Source organism: Chlorocebus sabaeus, chromosome 9, assembly GCF_047675955.1.
Source record: "Chlorocebus sabaeus isolate Y175 chromosome 9, mChlSab1.0.hap1, whole genome shotgun sequence".
Classification (NCBI taxonomy): domain Eukaryota; kingdom Metazoa; phylum Chordata; class Mammalia; order Primates; family Cercopithecidae; genus Chlorocebus; species Chlorocebus sabaeus.
In genome coordinates, this window is record NC_132912.1 from 80,384,151 (window position 1) to 80,406,570 (window position 22,420).

The 22,420-nt window shown below is 38.3% G+C and overlaps 1 protein-coding gene across 11 annotated transcripts in view; it reads left to right on the plus strand.

Moving 5' to 3' along the window:
* ANK3 (ankyrin 3) overlaps nucleotides 1-22,420 on the plus strand; it is a 703,328-nt gene that overhangs the window by 503,969 nt on the left and 176,939 nt on the right. For all 11 annotated transcript variants that reach the window (XM_007963375.3, XM_073019120.1, XM_073019128.1 and 8 more), the window contains 3 exons: nucleotides 13,373-13,471; nucleotides 18,658-18,855; nucleotides 21,024-21,122. In XM_007963375.3, the coding sequence (XP_007961566.2) occupies nucleotides 13,373-13,471; nucleotides 18,658-18,855; nucleotides 21,024-21,122 (396 nt within the window). The remainder of the gene's footprint in view (nucleotides 1-13,372; nucleotides 13,472-18,657; nucleotides 18,856-21,023; nucleotides 21,123-22,420) is intronic.

Genomic DNA, 22,420 nt, shown 5'->3' on the forward strand with positions numbered 1-22,420 from the left:
ATAATTTATTCTATAATTTGCTATATTATATATACTATATAATATAATATACTATATATACATGTACATATAATATTACATATATAATACTATACATTACCACATATCATATATAATATATACTATATATTACAATAAATACTGTTTAGATATATACTATATCCTCTATATTATATATAATATGTACTATATATACTCTATATTATATATACTATTATATATAATATACAATTATTACATTATAGGAATTACAATTTGTAATATTATAATATTCACACTAGTCAGTTAAAGATACACATTTTAATTTATAAAACAACTATCCCCCCCAAAAAATATTTAGCTAAAAAAATCAGAAGATAGCCAATGATATAGATGATGTTTCAATGATTAGAATACTAAATAATTCTCAACCCAAAAGGAGACAAGCAAGGAGGGACAATAAACACAAAGAACAGAGTGGAAAACTACAATACTAATAACATAAGGGTGTGTTCTAGTCACAGAATGAAGGCTGTAGTTTTCCAAGTAGAGAGGACACAAGACGATTTTACCTTATTTTCGTTTAAACATATAGATGGTATAACAGTAGAACAAGGAAGCTAATTAATATATTTTCTCTCCTATTTATAAATGGCAGAAATGAACTCTTGATCTTAAATAGAACATTGACTGCTTATATTTTTTGAAGAGGTTGCTTGGCATAGTAGAAGGAACCCAGTCCTTCAAAGGGAGGCAATCATGAATGTAAATTCTAATTCCATTGGTTTACTCTATGTACTTGCCATGTGACCTTGAGTAGGTACATGAATCCCCTGGAGCAGTTTTCTCGTCTATAAATGTAACTACTGATGCTTTTCTCATAGAATTGCTGTAAAGATTAAATAAGATCACAATTATAATAAGCCTATAACATAGAGGACATTCAAAAAATTTTATTTCACCTCTTAGGCTATCTCGATAACTGCCTAACACACACACACAAAAAAAAATGAGGACACAGTCCAAATTTTTGGTGAAAATGCCAATATGAAATAGCTTTGCTGGCCAGGTGTGGTGGCTCATGCCTGTAATCCTAGCACGTTGGGAGGCTGACGTGAGAGGATTGCTTGAGGCCAGGAATTTGAGACCAGCCTGGCCAACTGGGTGAAACCCCATCTCTACAAAAAATATAAAAATAACTGGAAGTGGTAGGGCATGCCTGTAATCCCAACCACTTGGGAGGCTGATGCACGAGAGTTGCTTGAACCCAGGAGGCAGAGGTGACAGTGAGCTGAGATTGTGCCGTTACGCTCCAGCCTGAGTGACAGCAAGATTTTGTCTCAAAAAAAAAAAAAAAAAAGGAAGAAAAGAGCTTAGTTATTAGACTGTAAGTGATGCCCTTTAGTTTACCTTTCACTGTCATCATAGCTCTCTTCTCCTGAAGGACTCTCTACATTTTTTTCATTGTTTTCAGTTTTTAATTCAAGATTATATCCTGTTCTACAGCCGTGATCTATCTGCAGAGTTCTCTCTGCTTGAATTCCTTTTCCTTCTCTAGAGTGAGGGGTTTGTATGTATTTATTTATTTTGCTTGTGAAAAAGAAAAGAAGGAAAGAGTATCCTAAAGGGTACTACTCAAAATAAATATGTCTCTTCTTGAAAATATTTCCCAAACCACGCATTTGTGTCACTCCAGTGACACTGAGCAAACTTGACCTCCTAAAGACACATTCTGGTTTCATAGTCCTAGGTGCGATGCCTTAATATCCTGCTTCATGCTTTTCAGAAAAATCAGACCTGAAAGTCTTTTGACCTTCGTGTGTGCAAGGTTTTGCTCTTAGGCTAACATGAGAGCATTCCGTCCAGCCAGTAACGTGCAGTTCCCCTCCTCACTAATAAGATTACTGTCACTAAAACGAAATATGAGATCTCGACTAGCCAGTTTGTGTTGCTTTAGAATTCTGCCCAAGGGAAACTTGTTTGTTATGTGAGTGCTTTAAAAATCAAGGGAATTGGAAAATATTGCTAACCCCATGCAATCTCATTTCCCTTCTGTAATGTTACTATGGCAACTCAGCATCCCTCTCCTTCTCTCTAGTCCAACTGCATATGTTGCCTTTCTTGAGGCACCCCCCTCTCAATCCCTCAAAATTGCCTTTGTCTAGCATTTTTCAACTGGAGATCAACACTATTCTATGCAGTTGAAAAACTGCTTTTTGGTCTACAGCTCATTCTAAGTTACTTTGTTCATTAATTATACATTTCTAGGAGTTGGAAGCAAGTAAGAATCCTTATTCTGCATCGAAAAAAAGCGTGGCTCTAATTTTAGGGAAAGGAATATGCCAGTTCTGTGCTGCATTGCAAAGCACAGTATCAACCATAGCTCTTTTGTTACGCTTATTAGTATTCCGAGTAGAAAAAGGGAATCTTATTTAGAGCAAATTTTGAAAGCTAAGAGACTTAGTCACATCCTTAAATCCCAATTTACAAGTCACTTATTCTATTAAGAATTTTACTTTTCTGGAAAAATAAGGTATTTTAATAGTGCTACTGAAGTAGCCAAAATGAGTCTACTCTTAAAAAGGATAACAAGGAAAAGAATTTTAAACAACTTACTAGAAAATATTTTTTAACTCGCCTGAAAACACATTCATTCACTCACTCCATTCATTCATTTACGCAGTAATTTTTATTAGGCAACTTTCATGGACATAGTACTAAGTTACCTCCTCTGTGAGATTCATTTATCCCTTAAGCTGGTAACCTTGTCCTCAGAGATAAACTAGTGTTAAATAAAAAAATTATTCATGATACTTGTAAGAAAACAGTAAAGCTGACTTTATCCAAAGGGGGCACTACAAACGAATTTTATAGTGGTAAAGAGATCTAGCTCAACTCTGAATACAGCAAGGAAGGGTGGGAATTTATAGCCAAAGAGTAAGGTGTGAGGTCAGTAAATAGAAAATTACAAGGAGGAAATGTCAAAGGTAGGGGCAATTCTGGCTAAACTGGCTTGACAAGATTATTGCCAAAGGCAGGTCAGATTGATAAGAGAGGCAGGGTGGGAAATAAGGAATTTGATCTAATAGTAAGGGTTGGGATTTTCATTAAACTGACCCAGTAGGAGGCTTGCTAAAACTGAACTAAGCAGACACTAACATATGGAAGGGCAAAGGTCAGGGTCTAGATGAGAAGTGAATTCAGAGAAGCTTGACTAGAGTTAACTCAAGGAAGAGGATCTTTGTCACGAGAAATGTTCATGCATGCCCACAGGTAAAGAAAATACTAGGTAAGAAGTTACAGGTCCCCCAAAAGAGGTACAGAAAATAAGGAGTCTGGAAGGTAGAAAGATTCCATTTAATTTGTGAAAAGGTTTCAAAGAACTGCTCTGCTCTAAGATAGTAAGGATCCTGTAGGAAGTAGGAAGGGAACTCTCAGGTACATGAAGTGGCGTGGGCAAGACAGTAAAACAAGAAAAGCAGGGACTCTTACCAGAAGCTGCAGAGAGTTTGTTAATTGCAGTATAAGTTAAGGGAATCAGGAAAGGCCAAGTTGGACCAAGTATAGCAGGAACTGATTTTAGACGACTTTGAATGCTAACGAAGAATTTAGACTTGACTGAGGAGTAACTGTGAATGACAGTTACTGAAGATCATTTTGAACAGAATGGCATCCTAAATCAGAACCGTATGTCAGGAAAGTGAGTGATAGGCCACACCAGCTTCAAAGTCAAAGAAATTAGTTCAAAATTTATTTTTTTAACCAAAAAGTAGAAGTGAAGTAGAACCAATGCCTGCTAATTTTCCTCCTCTTTTTTTTTTTTTTTTAACTGAATTAAGTGTGAATCATTAATTGGCAGGTACTTTTGAGTCCCACTGTGGATCAGCTGGTCTTGCCCATCTTCATGACTGCAAGAACTGTGATGCTAATTAAAGATCTTACATTCACCCTAAGCACTCGTTTTCCACTGACCTGTCAACGTCCCAGCAGCTGGGCCAGCACTGCCTATGCAGCGGGGCAGTCGCATCGTTGACATCTTGTGCAGCTTCCTGATGAGGCATCCCTCCGGCCGCAATTTTGGCTACTCAAAGAGCTACACGCCTTTGAAAAGAGCCAGATTGAATTTGTAGACGATCCAAAGGAGACTGACACTTGAAGTCAGTGTTAAAAATACTACAAGGAAAACTACAGTTGAAAGAGTTGTGCTTCAGGTAGCTCTTTACAGTTCAGCTAGAGCTGATGAGTTGTACCTTGGGGAAACAGCTGACCTTGTCATGGAAGCAAGGTGATTAAAGGAACAATGGCTAAAGAAGATAACACTTCACAGCTCTTCCACTGGTGAAATGTCACCTTTCCCTACTGAGTCTTTAGACGCCACATGTTGTTAGTAAACAAACAGAGATCAGAGGTAGCAGCTTCTGAATGTAGCTAAGGGAAGGCTAAGAGTGGCTGCAGGTGTGAGCACAGGGACTTTGCCTTAGTAACCCCTTTGAAGACATGCCTTGATTGTCTTGTAGAGCTAGCACTCATAGTTCAAGCCTCATTCTAAATTTGGTGCCGGCAGCCTTGGATGAGTAATTTCACTTCTTTGAACCTTGGAGTCTCTATTTATCAAATAAATATACTCTTATAAGACTAATCATGAAGATATAATAATATGCTGTCTTGGATTTGCTTCAAAATAATACAAGAAAAGGGTTTGACTTTTGGTCAGGATATAGACGAGTCTCGACTGAGCATGGGGTGACAATTGTTGAAGCTGAGTTAGGTACCCAGAGATTCGTTATAATATTCTGTCTGTTTTAATCTGCAATCTGTTTGAAATTTTTTATAATTAAAACTTTTTTTGAAAAGACAAAAATCAGGCCAGGCACAAAGGCTCACACCTGTAATCCCAGCACTTTGGGAGGCTGAGGCAGGCAGATCACCTGAGGTCAGGAGTTCAAGATCAGCCTGGCCAACATGGTGAAACCCAGTCTCTACTAAAAATACAAAAATTAGCCAGGTGTGGTGACAGGTGCCTGTAATCGCAGCTACTCAGGAGGCCGAAGCAGAAGAATCGCTTGAACCCAGAAGGCGGAGGTTGCAGTGAGCTGAGATCGCGCTATTGTACTCCATCCTGGGCGATGAAGAGAGACTCCATCTCAAAAAAAAAAAAAAAAAAGGCAAAATCAACAACAAATGTGTATCTGTAAGAAGAAACAGTGAAACAGTATACCTCACACTATTAAGGAGTTGATGGTTGAGATAGATTTTGCTCTTAGCCAAACACTTTGCATTCAGTATGTAGCATTTTGCTCTGTGGAAGATAATTTTCAAGGATGAATGAGTGCATTTTTCTGTGTGACCATAGTTTGAAATTATTGATGAAAAGAGTCAGACCCTGGTAAGATATTTGAATACATTTATTCTGAGCTAAATATGAGTGACTAATGGCCCGTGATGCAACCCTTAGGAGATCCTGAGAACCTGTGCCCAAGGTGGTTCGGGTACAGCTTGGTTGTATACATTTTAGGGAGACATGAGACATCAATCAATATATGCAAGATGTACATTGCTTGCATCTGGAAAGGCAGGATAATGGAAGCGGAGGATCTTCCAAGTCATCAATGGATTCAAAGATTTTTTGATTGAAAGAGTTATTCTGATTGAAAGAGTTATTATCAATACAAAGGAATATCTAGGTTATGATAAGGGGTTGTGGGGACCAAGGTTTTGTCATGCAGATGAAGCCTCCCAGGCTTCAGAGAGAATAGATTGTAAATGTTTCCTATTGTTTCCAGACTTACAGAGTCTGTTCTGGCAGTAATTCCAAAAAGGAGGAGGGCAGAATGAGGCATGCCTGGCTTCCCTTACCCATCATGACCTGAACTAGTTTTGCAGGTTAATTTTGGAATGCTCTTGGCTGAGAGGAGGGGTCCATTCAGATGGTTGGGGGGCCTTAGAATTTTATTTTTGGTTTACAGACATGTCTATGCATATTTTGTCATTTTTTACTTATTAGAATCTGCAGAATAGAAAATGAAACAATTTTGACCTTTTAATTCATAAAAAATAATCACTGTACTGCAGTCTGTATGAAATTTTTTTGTGTGTAGGTGGTGGAAGGTGGATGTGATTTTTGTGTATTATTTCTCCGTCATATTTTTCAGGTTTTACATTATGAAGTAGACATTTGGACATTATTTTTTGCATGTTTCCAGATTTTATTTTATTTTATTAGCAAAATGCTGTTTTCACTTGGAAGGCTGCTTTACTTTGGTTTATAAAAGCAAATGTTTTAAATCAACATAAAAGGCAGAAGATATAAACATGTTCCAAAGAATGTTCAAATTAGGCCATGTACTATTTGCAATTAAAATTTTATTTTTAAATAACATTAATACTACTGAGATTTGGCTAGTAGTTTAGAAATAGGGTTGTACCTTGTTGCTTATAAGTTAGAATAATTAGGCTTACTTTCAAGATCTGCTCACACAGTCCAGAAAGTTATATGAACATAATGAATCAAATTTTGTTGTATTTTTAAGTACGACTAAGTACCAGTCTCAGGGATCTTCAAGTTGAGGAACTCATAAACCAAAAACACTTGTGAAAACTTCTCCAGCAGGATTGGGACCACTTAGTTTTAAGTGAATAACTCTCTACTTCCTCAGCTTCCTGCAGAGTCTCCCTTCCCACCTATCCTTTAACACATATTCCCTCTGCCCTAGTACTAAGAAAAGCCTAGCTCTCTCTCACACACATTGCCCAAGGGTGCAAAAACTCCTGAGGTGGTGGGGGCAAACAGAAGAATTCAAAATATTGGTGTTCTGTTGAGAACTGCATGATTCTAGTGATCTGATTAACCCTTTGCTGCCCACTAAATCAAAGACCTAATAAAGTTGTCCTGTGATGGATCATTGAGAAGAATTTTGGGTGAAAGATCATGAAGTATGGAGGATCGGATGGATGAATTGACAGAAGTAGGCTTCAGAAGATGGGTAATAAAAAACTACGCTGAGCTAAAGGAGCATATTCTAAACCAATGCAAAGAAGCTAAGAACCTTGATAGAAGGTTAGAGGAATTGCTAGCTAGAATAACCAGCTGCAAGAGGAACATAAACGACCTGATGGAGCCGAAAAACACAGCATGAGAACTTCACGAAGCATATACAAGTATCAATAGCCAAATTGACCAAGCAGAAGAAAGGGTATCAGAGTTTGAAGACCACCTTGATGAAGTAAGGCATGCAGACAAGACTAGAGAAATAAGAATGAAAAGGAATGAACAAAGCCTCCAAGAAATGTGGGACTTCATAAAAAGACTGAACCTATTATTGGAGTACAAGAAGAAGACAGGGAGAATGGAAACAAGTGGGAAAACACACTTCAGGATATTATCCAGGAGAACTTACCCAACCTAGCAAAATAGGCCAACATGCAAATTCAGGAAATACAGAGAACACCATAAGATGCTCCGTGAGAAGACCAACTCCAAGACACATAATATTCAGATTCTCCAAGGTCTAAATGAAGGAAAAACTGTTAAGGGCAGCTAGAGAGAAAGGCCAGGTCACCTACAACAGGAAGCCCATCAGACTAACAGCAGACCTCTCAGCAGAAACTCTACAAGCCAAGAAATTGGGGGCCAATATTCAACATTCATAAGGAAAAGAATTTTCAACCCAGGATTTCATATCCAGCTAAACTAAGCTTCTTAAGCGAAGGAGAAATAAAATCCTTTACAGACAAGCAAATGCTGAGGGATTTCATTACCACCAGGCCTGCCTTACAATAGCTCCTGAAGGAAGTACTAAACATGGAAAGGAAAAACCAGCCGGGCGCGGTGGCTCACGCCTGTAATCCCAGCACTTTGGGAGGCCGAGACCGGCGGATCACGAGGTCAAGAGATCAAGACCATCCTGGCTAACACAGTGAAACCCCGTCTCTACTAAAAATACAAAAAATTAGCCGGGCGAGGTGGCGGGCGCCTGTAGTCCCAGCTACTCAGGAGGCTGAGGCAGGAGAATGGCGTGAACCCGGGAGGCGGAGCTCTCAGTGAGCCGAGATTGCGCCACTGCACTCCAGTCTGGGCAACAGAGCGAGTCTCCATCTCAAAAAAAAAAAAAAAAAAAAAAAGGAAAAACCAGTACCAGCCACTGCAAAAACACACCAGAATATAAAGACCAATGAAACTATGAAGAAACAGAATCAACTAATGTACAAAATAACCAAATAGCAGCATGATAACAGGATCAAATTCACATATAACAATACCAACCTTAAATGTAAATGGGCTAAAGGCCACAATTCAAAGACACAGACTGGCAAATTGGATAAAGACTCAAGACCCATCAGTGTGCTATATTCAGGAGGCCCATCTCACATGCAAAGACACACATAGGCTCAAAATAAAGGGATGGAGGAATATTTACCAAGCAAATGGAAAGCAAAAAAGTAGCAAGGGTTGCAATCCTAGTCTCTGACAAAACAGACTTTAAATCAACAAAGGTCCAAAAAGACAAAGAAGGGTATTACATAATGGTAAAGGGAACAATTCAAAAGAAGAGCTAACTATTCTAAATATATATGCACCCAATAAAAGATCACCCAGATTCATAAAACATTTTCTTTGAGACCTATAAAGAGACTTAGACTCCCACACAATAATAGTGGGAGAATTTAACACCCCACTGTCAGTATTAGACAGATCTATGAGACAGAAAATTAACAAGGATAGTTAGGATTTGAATTCAGCTCTGGATAAAGTGGACTTAGTAGATGTCTAGAGAACTTTCTACCCCAAATCAACAGAATACACATTCTTCTCAGTGCCACATGGCACTTACTCAAAAATCGATCATATGATTGGAAGTAAAACACTCCTCGGCAAATGCAAAAGAACTGAAATGATAACAAACAGTCTCTCAGACCACAGTGCAATGAAATTAGAACTCAGGATTAAGAAACTCACTGAAAACTACACAATTACATGGAAATTGAACAGCCAGCTCCTAAATGACTCCTGGGTAAACATTATGAAATTAAGGCAGAAATCAAGAAGTTCTTTGAAGCCAATGAGAACAGAGAGACAGTGTACCCGAATCTCTCGGATACAGCTAAAGCAGTGCTAAGAGGGAATTTTATAGCACTAAATGCCCACATCAGAAAGCTTGAAAGATCTCAAATCGACACCCTAATATCACAATTAAAAGAGCCAGAAAGGCAAGAACAAATGAATCCAAAAGCTAGCAGAAGACAAGAAATAACTAAGAGAAGAGTTAAAGGAGATAGAGACATGAAAAGCACTCCAAAAAATCAATGAACCCAGGAACGGTTTTTTTTTGTTTTTTTTTTGAAAAAATGAACAATAGAGATAGACTGCTAGCTAAACTAATGAAGAAAAGAGAGAAGACTCAAATAGACAATAAAAAATGACAAAGGAGATATCACCATTGACCCCACAGAAATACAAACTACTATCAGTGAATACTGTAAACAGTTTTATGGAAATAAACTGGAAAATCAGAAAAAATGGGTAAATTCCTGGACACATACACCCTCTCAAGATTAACCAGGAAGATGTAGAATCCCTGAATAGAACAATAACGAGTTCTGAAATTGAGGCAGTAATTAATAGCCTACCAACCAAAAAAAAGCCCAGGATCCAGATGGATTTACAGCTGAATTCTACCAGAAATACAAAGAGGAGCTGGTACCATTCCTTCTGAAACTCTTCCAAACAATTAAAAAGGAAGGATTCCTCCCTAACTCATTTTATGAAGCCAGCATCATCCTGATACCAAAACCAAGAAGAGACACAACAAAAAAAGAAAACTTCAGGCCAGTATCCCTGATGAACATTGATGAGAAAATCCTCAATAAAATACTGGCAAACCAAATCCAGCACATCAAAAAACGTATCTGCCACGAGGAAATCAGCTTCATCTCTGGGATGCAAGGCTGGTTCAACTTATGCAAATCAATAAACATAATCCATCACATAAACAGAACCAAAGACAAAAACCACATGATTATCTCAATAGATGCAGAAAAGGCCTTTGATAAAATTCAACATCCCTTCATGTTAAAAACTCTCAACAAACTAGGGATTGATGGAACATATCACAAAAGAATAAGAGCTATTTATGACAAACCCACAACTAATACCATATTGAATGGGCAAAAGCTGGAAGCATTCCCTTTGAAAACTGGTACAAGATAAGGATGCCCTGTCTCACCACTCCTATTCAACATAATATTGGAAGTTCGGACCAGAGCAATCAGTCAAGAGAAAGAAATAAAGCATACTCAAATAGGAAGAGAGGAAGTCAAATTATCTCTGTTTGCAGATGACATGATTTTATATTTAGAAAACTCCACCATCTCAGCCCAAAAACTCCTTAAACTGATGAGTGCCAAATCATGAATGAACTCCCATTCACAATCACTGCAAAGAGAATAAAATACATAAGTATACAACTAACAAGGGATGTGAAGAAACTCTGCAAGGAGAACTACAAACCACTGCTCAAGGATATAAGAGAGGATGCAAACAAATGAAGAGGATGCAAACAAATGAAGAAACATTCCATCTTCATGGATAGGAGGAATTAATATCATGAAAATGGCCATACTGCCCAAAGTAATATATCGATTCAATGCTATTCCCATCAAACTACCATTGACATTCTTCACAGAATTAGAAAATCTATTTTAAATTTCATATGGAATCAAAGAAGACCCCATATAGCCAAGAAAATCCTAAGCAAAAAGACAAAAAGAACACGCTACTTCACTTCAAACTACGCTACAAGGCTACGGTAACCAAAACAGCCTGGTACTGGTACCAAAACAGACATATAGACCAATGGAGCACAACAGAGACCTCAGAAATCTGCAACCATCTGATCTTCAACAAACCTGACAAAAACAAGCAATGGGGAAAGGATCTCCAGTTCAGTAAATGGTGCTGGGAAAACTGGCTAGCCATATGCAGAAAACTGAAATTGGACCCCTTCCTTACATCTAGTACAAAAATTAGCTTAAGGTGGTTTAAAGACTTAAACGTAAAACACAAATCCATAAAAACCCTAGAAGAAAACCTAAGCAATAGCATTCAGCACATAGGCACGGGCAAAGATTTCATGACAAAAATGCCAAAAACAATTGCAACAAAAGCCAAAATTGACAAATGAGATCTAATTAAACAGAAGAGCTTCTGCACGGCAAAAGAAACTATCATTAGAGTGAACAGGCAACCTACAGGATGTGAGAAAATTTCTGCAATCTACCCATTTGTCAAAGGGCTAATATCCAGAATCTGCAAAGAACTTAAACAAATTTACAAGAAAAAACTTCATCAAAAAGTGGACAAAGGATATGAACAGACACTTCTCAAAAGAAGACATTTATGCAGCCAAGAAACATATGAAAAAAAGTTCAACATCTCTGATCATCAGAGAAATGCAAATCAAAACCACAATGAGATACCATCTCACACCAGACAGAATGGTAGTTATTAAAATGTCAGGAAACAATAGATGCTGGGGAGGCTGTGGAGAAATAGGAACACTTTTACACTGTTGGTGGGAATGTAAATTAGTTCAATCATTGTGAAACACAGTATGGCAATTCCTCAAAGATCTGGAACCAGAAATACCATTTGACCCAGCAATCCCATTACTGGGTATATACCCAAAGGAATATAAATCATTCTACTATAAAGACATATGCACACGTATGTTTATTGCAGCACTATTTACAATAGCAAAGACATGAAACCAACCAAAATGCTCATCAACAATTGATTGGAGAAAGAAAATGTGGTACGTTTACATCGTGGAATGCTATGCAGCCATAAAAAAGAATGAGATCATGTCCTTCTCTGGGACGTGGATGAAGCTGGAAGCCATCATCCTCAGCAAACTAACACGGGAACATAAAACCAAATACCTCATGTTCTCACTCATAAGTGGGAGTTGAGCAATGAGAACACTTGGACATAGAGAAGGGAACAACACACACCAGGGCCTGTTGGGGGCTGGGGGGTGAGGGGAGGAACTTAGAGGATGGGTCAATAGGTATAGCAAACCACCATGGCACACATGTACCTATGTGACAAACCTACACGTTCTGCACATGTATCCCATTTATTTCTTTTGGAAGAAATTTTTTTAAAAAATTTTGAAAGACAAAAAAAGATCATTAAGTAATTTGTCACATGGAATTCAGAGAATTTGTAACTCTAGGCCGGGTGCAGTGGCTCAAGCCTGTAATCCCAGCACTTTGGGAGGCCGAGACGGGTGGATCACGAGGTCAGGAGATGGAGACAATCCTGGCTAACACAGTGAAACCCCGTCTCTACTAAAAAATACAAAAAACAAAAACAACAACAAAAAAAAACTAACCGGACGAGGTGGCGGGGGCCTGTAGTCCCAGCTACTCAGGAGATTGAGGCAGGAGAATGGCATAAACCCAGCAGGAGGAACTTGCAGTGAGCTGAGATCCGGCCACTGCACTCCAGCCCGGGTGATAGAGCGAGACTCCGTCTCAAAAAAAAAAAAAAAAAGAATTTGTAACTCTACTACAACAGTCTATGCGAACAAGGTTTCTCAGCACTAATATCTACAAAAGCAAAAATCAGGGCTAATATTGATGCTGAACCCTGTCTCATTCTAGCAATAACGAATCTTCATTAGCAGATACATAAACTAGTCATGAAAAAAGCATATCCCATTAAAAGAGAAATTTTTAATACATTGTTTTTGTGGAATGGTCACAAAACTTTTTATATATTTTTGCTGTTTTGATTGGTTATATTCAAATAATTATAGTAATAATCCAATCAGATGATTGATTTTTTATACTTAGAGGCATGTGTTGTCAGGAAATATTTAAACCTTTCTTAAATTTAAACTGATATAATTTTATGGCAGAGAAATATGTGGTAATCAATAAAAAACCTTCAAGCATAAAATTACATTAAGATAAAATTATGTATGCGGAAATGGAATGGAAATAGAAACTCAAGAGGAAAAAGAACCAATGTAGAATTTCTATTACAGATTTCTACTTAAGCGTTTATTCATGTGTTTTTGTTAATGGTGAGCATCAAATTTCTTGTAGTACTTAGATTTTATTGGCTATTCAAAACAGTAGTGGAAAAGCTATACATTTAAATGTTGATATTCAGACTTGTGGGAAATTACATACTTTGCAGTTACTTAAACTTATGAAAAAATGTAGTTTTCAACCTAAAATAAGGAAGTATTTTATGAAATAAATGAGCAAATGTTTGAAGCCCACTTGTCCACAGCATGTTGGGTGCCATGCTGGATATTGAAGAAGTACACTGCACTCATAGAATTTATTGTCAGATTTAATTGGTGATGTTTCCTTTGTTCAACAGGATGGTCTGACACCACTGCACTGTGGAGCAAGGAGTGGCCATGAGCAGGTGGTAGAAATGCTGCTTGATCGAGCTGCCCCCATTCTTTCAAAAACCAAGGTAATTTCTTTTCAGGTTTCTGGACATTGGACTGTATTTGTTTTGATGGTTATATGATCCAGCCTTTTGAATCACACAGAAAATGAATCAGAGTAGTTATGTTCACCAAATCTTTACAGAACCTCAAAATAAGTTTGGGCTTATTAAAATTTTATGTAGAATGTGCTACACCACAAAGTCATTTGTGTGTGTGTGTGGTTTCTGTTTTGTTTCAGGAATGCTTACTGCTTGATTTTACTCTGTGAAATTTTCATAGCTCAAAAATAATTGCTTGTCAGGTTAAGAAAGACTAAAATTTCTACACTCTCTAAAGTATGGATGCTGGCTGTGTTTAGCCCCTCAGCTTATTTCTTGAGAGTTCACAGGCTATTAAGAAGGTCGAGGATATCACTTAGCTGATGAAGACTGGAAACTTTGGAAATATTGCACCTTGATTGGGCTTTTGGGAATGTTGACATATCTGAAAGGAACACATGATGATTGCCTGAAAAAAATTAATGATTGACTCTCTTTTAGACTTTTTTTTTTAAATAGTAAAACCATTTGACATCATTTGAAGAAAAGAATATTTGCAAATAAATTTTGAGACATATAAACCACCTCATTGTCACTACTATTTTTATTAATTAAACCAGTGATTTGTTTGGAAATGATACTAAGCTTTACTAAGAGCTTTAATCTCTAAACATTATCAAAGCAACAAAAGCACATATTTTTTCTATTTTCACTCTGGCCAGTGTTTCCTCAACAATATTAGGAAGACTAGACAGGGTTGAGATGGTCTGGACAATTCTATCACTCATTTAAAATGTAGGGTTTAGACTGGTGAGCTGTTGAGGGTGTTGTCTAATGGAATTAAACGTCCATGATGTTTTCATTGTATATGATGACATCTTGGCCTTTTGAGTGTTTCTTATCTTGATGATTCTATTTGTTCTTTTCCTTTTACATATCCCGTATCTATTTTCTTTCCTCCTCCACTGCTCTCTTCTAAGCCACGTTATCGTTTCTCACTGAACCACTGTAGTAGCTTCCTGTTGGTCCCCCATTTCCCTTTTTGCTCCTTCACAAATCAGTTCCCACTTTGCAGTCAAAGTGGCCATACAAACTGTCATCCAAATCATGTCAGCCTCCTGCTTAAAAACCCTCCCACTAATCCCCATTGTTCTCTTTCAAATTGATTTTCATTTTCTCAAGCAATAAGGAAGAATGTTAAAAATCAGAGAGTTGCTCATCTTTTTTCTCCTGTTCATCTCATTGCTTTGGATTTTTTCTGAGAAATCTTGATTTTTTTCTTCCAACCTTTTAATTTTCAAGAACATTTTCTTGTTATCTGATAGCTTCTTTTCTTAAAGTATCCTGTTCTTGTTTAATGGGTACAATATTTTCTGTTACGTTTCTGAGAACATTTGAGATAGCTTTCTTGTGATTTAGTTTTTCTGTTTCCCGAATGTCTCTAATTCCTCAGATTTCCTTTTTTTCCTCTTTTTTTTTTTTTTTTTTTTTTTTTTTTTTTTTTTTTTTTTTGCTTTGGCTCTATCTTTTATATTGAAGGCTTCCCACAATGGCTGTACCTGACTGTGTCAGGCACAAACACGTGAGTGGCAGCTCTAAAGAGTTTAGGCAGTGCTGATCAGGTGGCAGTGGTTAAGAGGGGCTCTTTAATGTCAGGATTATGTTCCCTTTACCATAGGTGGTACAGTTTTTTGAGAGACAAATCCACCAACCCTTGCAGTGCACACCTGTGTGAATACATTCTGAGTAGGGGAAAGAGGCTGCCAGTCTTGTGCTTTATGCATACTTTAATCATAATATTGATAACTAATATTTACATAGTGATTACTGCTTGTCAGGCTCTATGTTCTTTACACGTATTAACTCATTTAATCGTCATTAAGTGAGATACTGGTATTACTGTTATTCCCTTTTAATAGATGAGGAAACTGAAACCCAAAGAGATAAAGTAGCTTTCTCAAAATATCTCAGTTAGTGGCAGAACAAGGATTTGAACCCAAGCAGCCTAACTTTAACGCCTGCATTCTCCTTCCTTTTTCTGTGATCACCTATTCTCGGTCCAAATCCTCATCACTGCCCTCTGTTCTGCCTGGGCCCTTGAGTCTGAATCTCTCTAGTTCACCTTCTCCAGACACTAATTCTGGTGTCCTTCAGGCTAGTAGGAGGCAGTTATCTGGTTTTGCTGAGTTGGGAAGGGCCCAGAGACCTGACAGCTCCATACACAGTCTTCGATCCGATTTTACTTGCAGCACCAAGTCTCATCTTATCTTCTGAGGTACTACGCTTCCATAGCCTCCACCTTTTGGGGATTTGAAAGGCAAATCAGCTTGTCTTTTTATTCCCAGCAGTGTGCTGGAGCCTGATTGTATTGGCTCATGAGCTGGTTGTCTACGTCTCTTCCCAATTCCTCATTCAGTAACATCAGATGGACAGCTTGAAACTGGTTGTTGTGGGGGGATTGACAGCATGGAAATTGGCTAGTGCTACACACTGGGGCTTTTCTTTTTCCAGGAGTCGGATGTTAGACATTTGTCAGCACAGCACTGATTCTACTGCTTCAGACACTTAGGTTTCAGCCTCTCTCTTCGACTGGATGAATGACCACACTCAAATCCTCTTTTCATATTCTGAAGTTTGGAGACAACCCTCATCTGTTTTTGATTTCTTCCCCATTGTATATGTGGGAATGGAGAAGGACACGCACATGTGTGCCCTTCTGGATTTCACCCTTTAAATCTATTATTGCTTTTTGGTGGAGTTTTGGGAGAGGAAGGATAAATATAGCTATTACATCTGCCGTGTTTGATCAGAAATCTCCCTCTGCACTGAGGATAGACTTCTTAAGATATTCTGACCACCTCTCTTCCTCATCTACTCCCGTTTTGCTCCTTCCTCACCATCTTCCAGCTAACCAGCCTTATTTTGCTTCCTAGACTACACCTTTGTTCTCATTTTCTGTTTGCTTGGTTTGAGTTCCCTCAGCTTGTTCCAGATCTCTGTGGTCCCCGTACATTCTTCAACGCAAATGTCTTCCTCATAAACAGGCGTTTTCTCATGATTTACCCCTCCCATCTTCACCACCCCCTGCCAGTGCCATCTGGCCATATTTTATTTTCTTTAGAGCTTTTAACACCATCTTGAAATTATATGCTTGTTTACTTGCTTGCTGTCTGCTTCTCTTCAATAGAATGAAAGCAAGAGCTTTTCCGTGTTCAGTGCAATACCCACAAGCACCTGTATTTGTGCCCAGAACACAGTAGGGCTTCAGTAAATATTTGTTGAATGACTATTAAGTGAATGAGTACATTCCTAGGCTTAAGGCCATCTGACCGGTTCTTCAAGAATTTCGTCTTACTGAGCTAAGAAAGCCCATTACATTAGATCCGTATTTTCAGGCACCATATGTAATACAACCTCTTTCCATAGGGCAGATGATCTTTTCTTTACTGTTTTCTTGTCCTTCTCGAATTATCTTTAAGTTTCCCATCCACACAATCATTGTGTCTTTGCATTGCTAGATAATTTTTTTTTTTTTTATTGACACTGCCTCCCATTTCTACTCTCCACTATTCTTTGTTCTCTCAGATTTTGTGGGGTTTTTTTGTTTGTTTGCTTGTTTACTTCATGTTTTCCTCTAAGACTGTATCAAAACATAAAGCAAAAGAATGTTTTGGCAGGAATAAAGCAGTCCATATGCTCGTGGGTAGCAGTATCTCAAATGGGAAATGTTCCTACCTTTTCCTGCACCTTCATTTCTATGGTTTAAAATATTTGAGGGAAATTTTTTAGGCAGAAATATCCTGATAGACTGATAGTGTACGAGGCCTTTAAATTGACCTAGATATTTGCTGAGCTCTTTCTGTATGTGCAAAGCTCTCTTCTGTGCGATGGAAAAAATAATAACCATGTACCTCTTGCCTTCAAGGAACCCAAATCGTTGAAATATATGTCAGAGAGTGAATAGTGCCACGGGAATGGTTAACGAGGAGCTCATATTACTTTTTCTTATCCTGAATTCCTTCTTTATGTCATTCATTGATAAATTCGGAGCAAATAACTTGGCTCAGAGGATTCAGAAACCTCTGGTTCCTTGGTGCATATTTGATCTGTCATTGTCAAAATTCATTGACAACAATTTTTTTAGAAACTGAATTTGCTGTCAAATTCCTTTTCCCAAAAACATGTTAAACTATGTTACAATAATTGATACAGCCTCTTTTGATAATTGAATTCTCTAGGAATTTCCCAGGTTCCCCCACTTTGCCATCATAGTTAAAAGAAAGGATTGACATCTTCATACCTTGTTTTGCCTTCATTAGGAAACGTATTGAATGCTGGTGTCATTCTAGGTTTTATTTACCTTTGGCCACATATATTTGTTCTCTCTGCTCTTTAAATGAATTTTCAACTCATTCCTACTGCACATGATAATAACTGAGTTATTGAACCCAGTTGATTTAAACTAACAAGGTGAGCATTAGTTATTGACTTTGTCAATGCCCTGCCTTTCCTCATCATAGACACATGGGGGCACCAGATTGATAGAAAAGGGAAACGTTTCCCTTTCTTCTTTGATGTGAGATGAAATGCATTACATTGGGACCTTTTTTAAAGTCAAATCAATGTAGTCTTCAATATTGGGTATCAGTAATCTCTAAGGACAAAATTAATACCAGTCTAATGAATACCAGTCTGTTCTTACCTTTATTTTTTCTTTTAGTCTTAAATATTAAGAATTCCTATTCGACCAAGTTCCAGTGGCTCATACCTATAATCCCAGTGCTTTGGGAAGCTGAGGCAGGAGGATCACTTCAGGCTGGAGTTTGAGACCAGCTGAGCAACAGAGTGAAACCATATCTCTATTTAAAATAAAAAGAAAAGTAAAATTTCCGTTCATCTGGGTTATGACCCATGCTGCAATTCACACTTCTATTAAATTAGGAAAAGACATTTCCTTGACAACTTGTTATTGACTGACATAAGCAGTTGGGAGGACCAATTTTAAAAATAGCTGTAGTTCAAAATAGTTGTCAAAAGCTTTTACAAATAGAAGGTATTTTCATGTGAAGAACTGGAGTTTTTATCTGTTTATTTTTGCACTTTATTTTGTGTTCTGCACATTTGTGTTTAAAAGGTAAAAAAATGAACTCTGATTTCCTTATGTGTTCCAGAATGGATTGTCTCCATTGCACATGGCCACACAAGGGGACCACTTAAACTGCGTCCAGCTTCTCCTCCAGCATAATGTGCCCGTGGACGATGTCACCAATGACTACCTGACTGCCCTACACGTGGCTGCCCACTGTGGCCATTACAAAGTCGCCAAGGTTCTCTTGGATAAGAAAGCTAACCCCAATGCCAAAGCCCTGGTGAGTGACTCAACCAGCGAGTCCAGCCTCAGTTGTCTTGCTTACAACCTGCTGCCTCTGTATGTGAAGGGAATGCTTTGAGGAGGTTAAAATGGAAGGTGCTAGTTAAAGTGTACTTCTTGTCAATTTTTTCAAATATCCTTCAGGAAAGTCTACAAAATTTTCTATTTCCAACATGAGAAAGGCTGATGGAGCCAAACTGTTAATGTTTTTATGGTCACGTAAGTGACCTTTATGAACCCAAAGACTACACAATTACAAAAAGACTAAGGTGGCCAACGTCATCTTATTGTGGATAAACTTATAATTCTGTGAATTAAAAGTTTATTCGGAGATCTGAAAACGAGGCAAAGTTATCAAAAATATCTATTTTAAACATAAGCGGTCTAGGAATTTGTGAGCTAAAATTTTATATTATCTTAACCTTGTAAGTTAATGAAATATTGTCTGTAATCTTCTGTTTCCTTTTGCCAATCAGAATTTTGGTCTGGTTTATAGGCTTCACTTTAAAGTAATTTGTTCTTTTAACCTTTAGCCATGCTATACTTTGGTTTTCTCAGCAAAATGGTGTTTGTTGTCTTTGCAAAAATAAATGGTCCCAACTTAGTAAGCTGTCTATTTCAGAATAAGTACCCATGTTTAGGAAAAAATAAGTCACCCAATTTTAGGGAAAGCATGTGAGTTTACTAGCAATTTTGAGGTAAAGTCTGTCATCATCCAATCGACACTTTAAGGAAGGGTTTTTACCCCTTTCCAAAGAGTGCGGTCATCCTGTCTGGATAGATCTCTACCACCTCTTGTACTCTGTGGGCTCTAAAATTCAGAGTGGGCAGGAAAGAATGACGAAAGAGAAACTCTCCAGACCCCAGACACCTCCTTGCCACTATAATTTCTAAAACCTTTTACCAAAGCAGCATTTCAAGATCTGTCTGTTGACCCACCCAGTCTATCAAACGTGTCTGAATTCTGAGAAGGGAGAAAGGAAATTAACAGTCATGACTCATTTTTCCATACAAGAAAAAAAAAATAAGTCCCAAAACAGGGCGTGGGCTCCCACTCTCATTTTCCTGTGACTCTGAAGATTTCACAACATATGGAGGTTATAGCCAGTCATCCTGGGATGGACTGTGGCCAAATGGTCTGAGAAGTCTTAGTGAAAGCACCTGCAGTGACTTTGACCTAAGCTTTTACGGTGGACTCTGGTATTTTATAGTTCTCCACTGGCTGCTGAAATATGTGCCACAGTCTCAACTGGCAGGCAGGACAACTTGGGACATAATTTATTAAAAAGCAGATTCTTTTATTAGATTAAATAGTAAACCAAATTATTCAGATAATGGGTTATTTACATTTCTGCATCTTTGGGTTAAACACCTACTTGAAGCATAAAGCTAGAGAAGAAATCAAAACATTTTAGAGCTGGCCTTGTAGTTGTCCTAAAACACAGCAAAGAGAACAGAATAAACCTTGGTGAAGTGGAGCCGTGAGGACAAATGTTGGGGCCAGGAGTTTTCAGTCTGTATTTGAAATGAGGTAGAGGAGGGACATATTATTATTGTTATTATTATTATTTGTTATTTTGAAACAGAATTTCCCTGTTGTTGCCCAGGCTGGAGTGCAATTGCACAATCTCGGCTCACTGCAACCTCTGCCTCCTGGGTTCAAACGATTCTCCTGCCTCAGCCTCCCAAGTAGCTGGGATTACAGGTGCTTGCCACTATGCCCGGCTAATTTTTGTATTTTTAGTAGAGATGGGATTTTACCATGTTGTTCAGGCTGGTCTCGAACTCCTGACCTCAGGTGATCCACCCACCTCGGCCTCCCAAAGTGCTGGGATTACAGTTGTAAGTCACCACACCCAGCCGGGAACATATTATTTGGAAGAGCAAATTCCAAAATAAAACAACGAAATGAATGATCATTTTTACCTCAGCTAACAAGGAGACTGTAACAAAAATTCACTTTTTGTTCACAATTACCAGGGCACCTTGGATTCCTAGGGCAGCTAGACTACTTCCAGAATAGAATCTATGTGCTGCTTAACCCTGGTACTTTCTGTTCATTTCAATTTACCGCACATCATTTTAGCAAGACTATTTTACTGTACATAGTGAAACTGGATTTTGATGGAATATGGTCAAGCAGGTATATGTATTTGTCCCTTGCAGAATGGCTTTACTCCTCTTCATATTGCCTGCAAGAAGAATCGAATTAAAGTAATGGAACTCCTTCTGAAACACGGTGCATCCATCCAAGCTGTAACCGAGGTGAGAAGAGTTAAGATTTCTGGGAGTCCTGAGATACCGAGAGTATAGCCTTAGAAGCCAGAGCCCCAGGCCATCTCCAGGGACCAGCTAGTTTGTTGGTATATCATGGCCATAGACTGCATTCTGAACTATTCAGCAAAAGGGCTGCCAGTCCTTAGGAGAAGCAGACAAGCCTGTTGGTGGGTGAGTTGGATGCAAATGTATTACTATGTCAAGAAATGTAACCTAAAACATATGCTTAAGGGGAACGGCCCCATCACAGAAAGCATAATTTGTATCAAATCCTAAACTGTAGTACTTCTCTAATGGGTGCAGTTTTGTCCCTCAAGGGGCATTTAGTCATGTCTGGAGGTACTTTTAGTTGTCACAACTGGATAGTACTACTGGTATCTAGTAGGTTAAGGCCAAGGATGCTACTAAACAGTTTACAGTATACAGGACAGTCTCCCGCAACAAAAAATCATCTGATTCAAAATGTCAAAACCCTGCACAAGATGACCTTGGTGCTTTTGTCAAGTAAGGATTACTCTGTCTCAAAACTCAAAATTAATGAAACTGCTGCTGAGGTTAGTAAAGGATTAGATCTAAGTTTCTCTTATAGTAACCAACTTAGAACTCAGATAAATGATCCATCAGAATCGGGGCTGCACCTTCTACAAAGCAAACCAAGCCCGACACCTACCCTTTCAGACTTGTCCCAGACCCCCAACCTCCACCTCATTACCTCCTAGCACTCTGATCTCTGTTAATTCTAATTCTAACCCTTGGCACTTCCATAGACTAGACACTCTCTTGTTTGCCTCTGTATGTCTATACCTCTGTGTGTCACACCCCCTTGACCGAGCAAATCCTGCACATCTTTTAGAACCAGATCTGGGCCACCTTCTTCAGGAAACCTCCCCTCACTCCCCAGCCTGGACTACATGTTCCTTCTAGGAACCATCACCTCATTCTGTGCTTTTATCCATCTCTCTGACTCATGACTCAGTGGCGCCCCCAAGACCCCCAGAGGCTGAAGGCTCCTTGGAGGCAGGGCTGTGTCTGACTGGTCTTCATATACACACAGTGTCTGGCCCATACATAGTAAATCATTCAGTAAAGTTTTGTTGAATACCTGATGCTTAACTATAGCATTTGAAGCAAACATAAAAATTAAAGTCTAGTCTAGTGATTGTTGCTTGGCTTCAGTTTCTTGCCTGCAAATGGAATATTTGCCTAGATTTACACTTAGAATTTTTAAAATATGAAATGGTTGAGAACATGAATACTGATTTGCCATATTGTCAGGCTTATGGCTT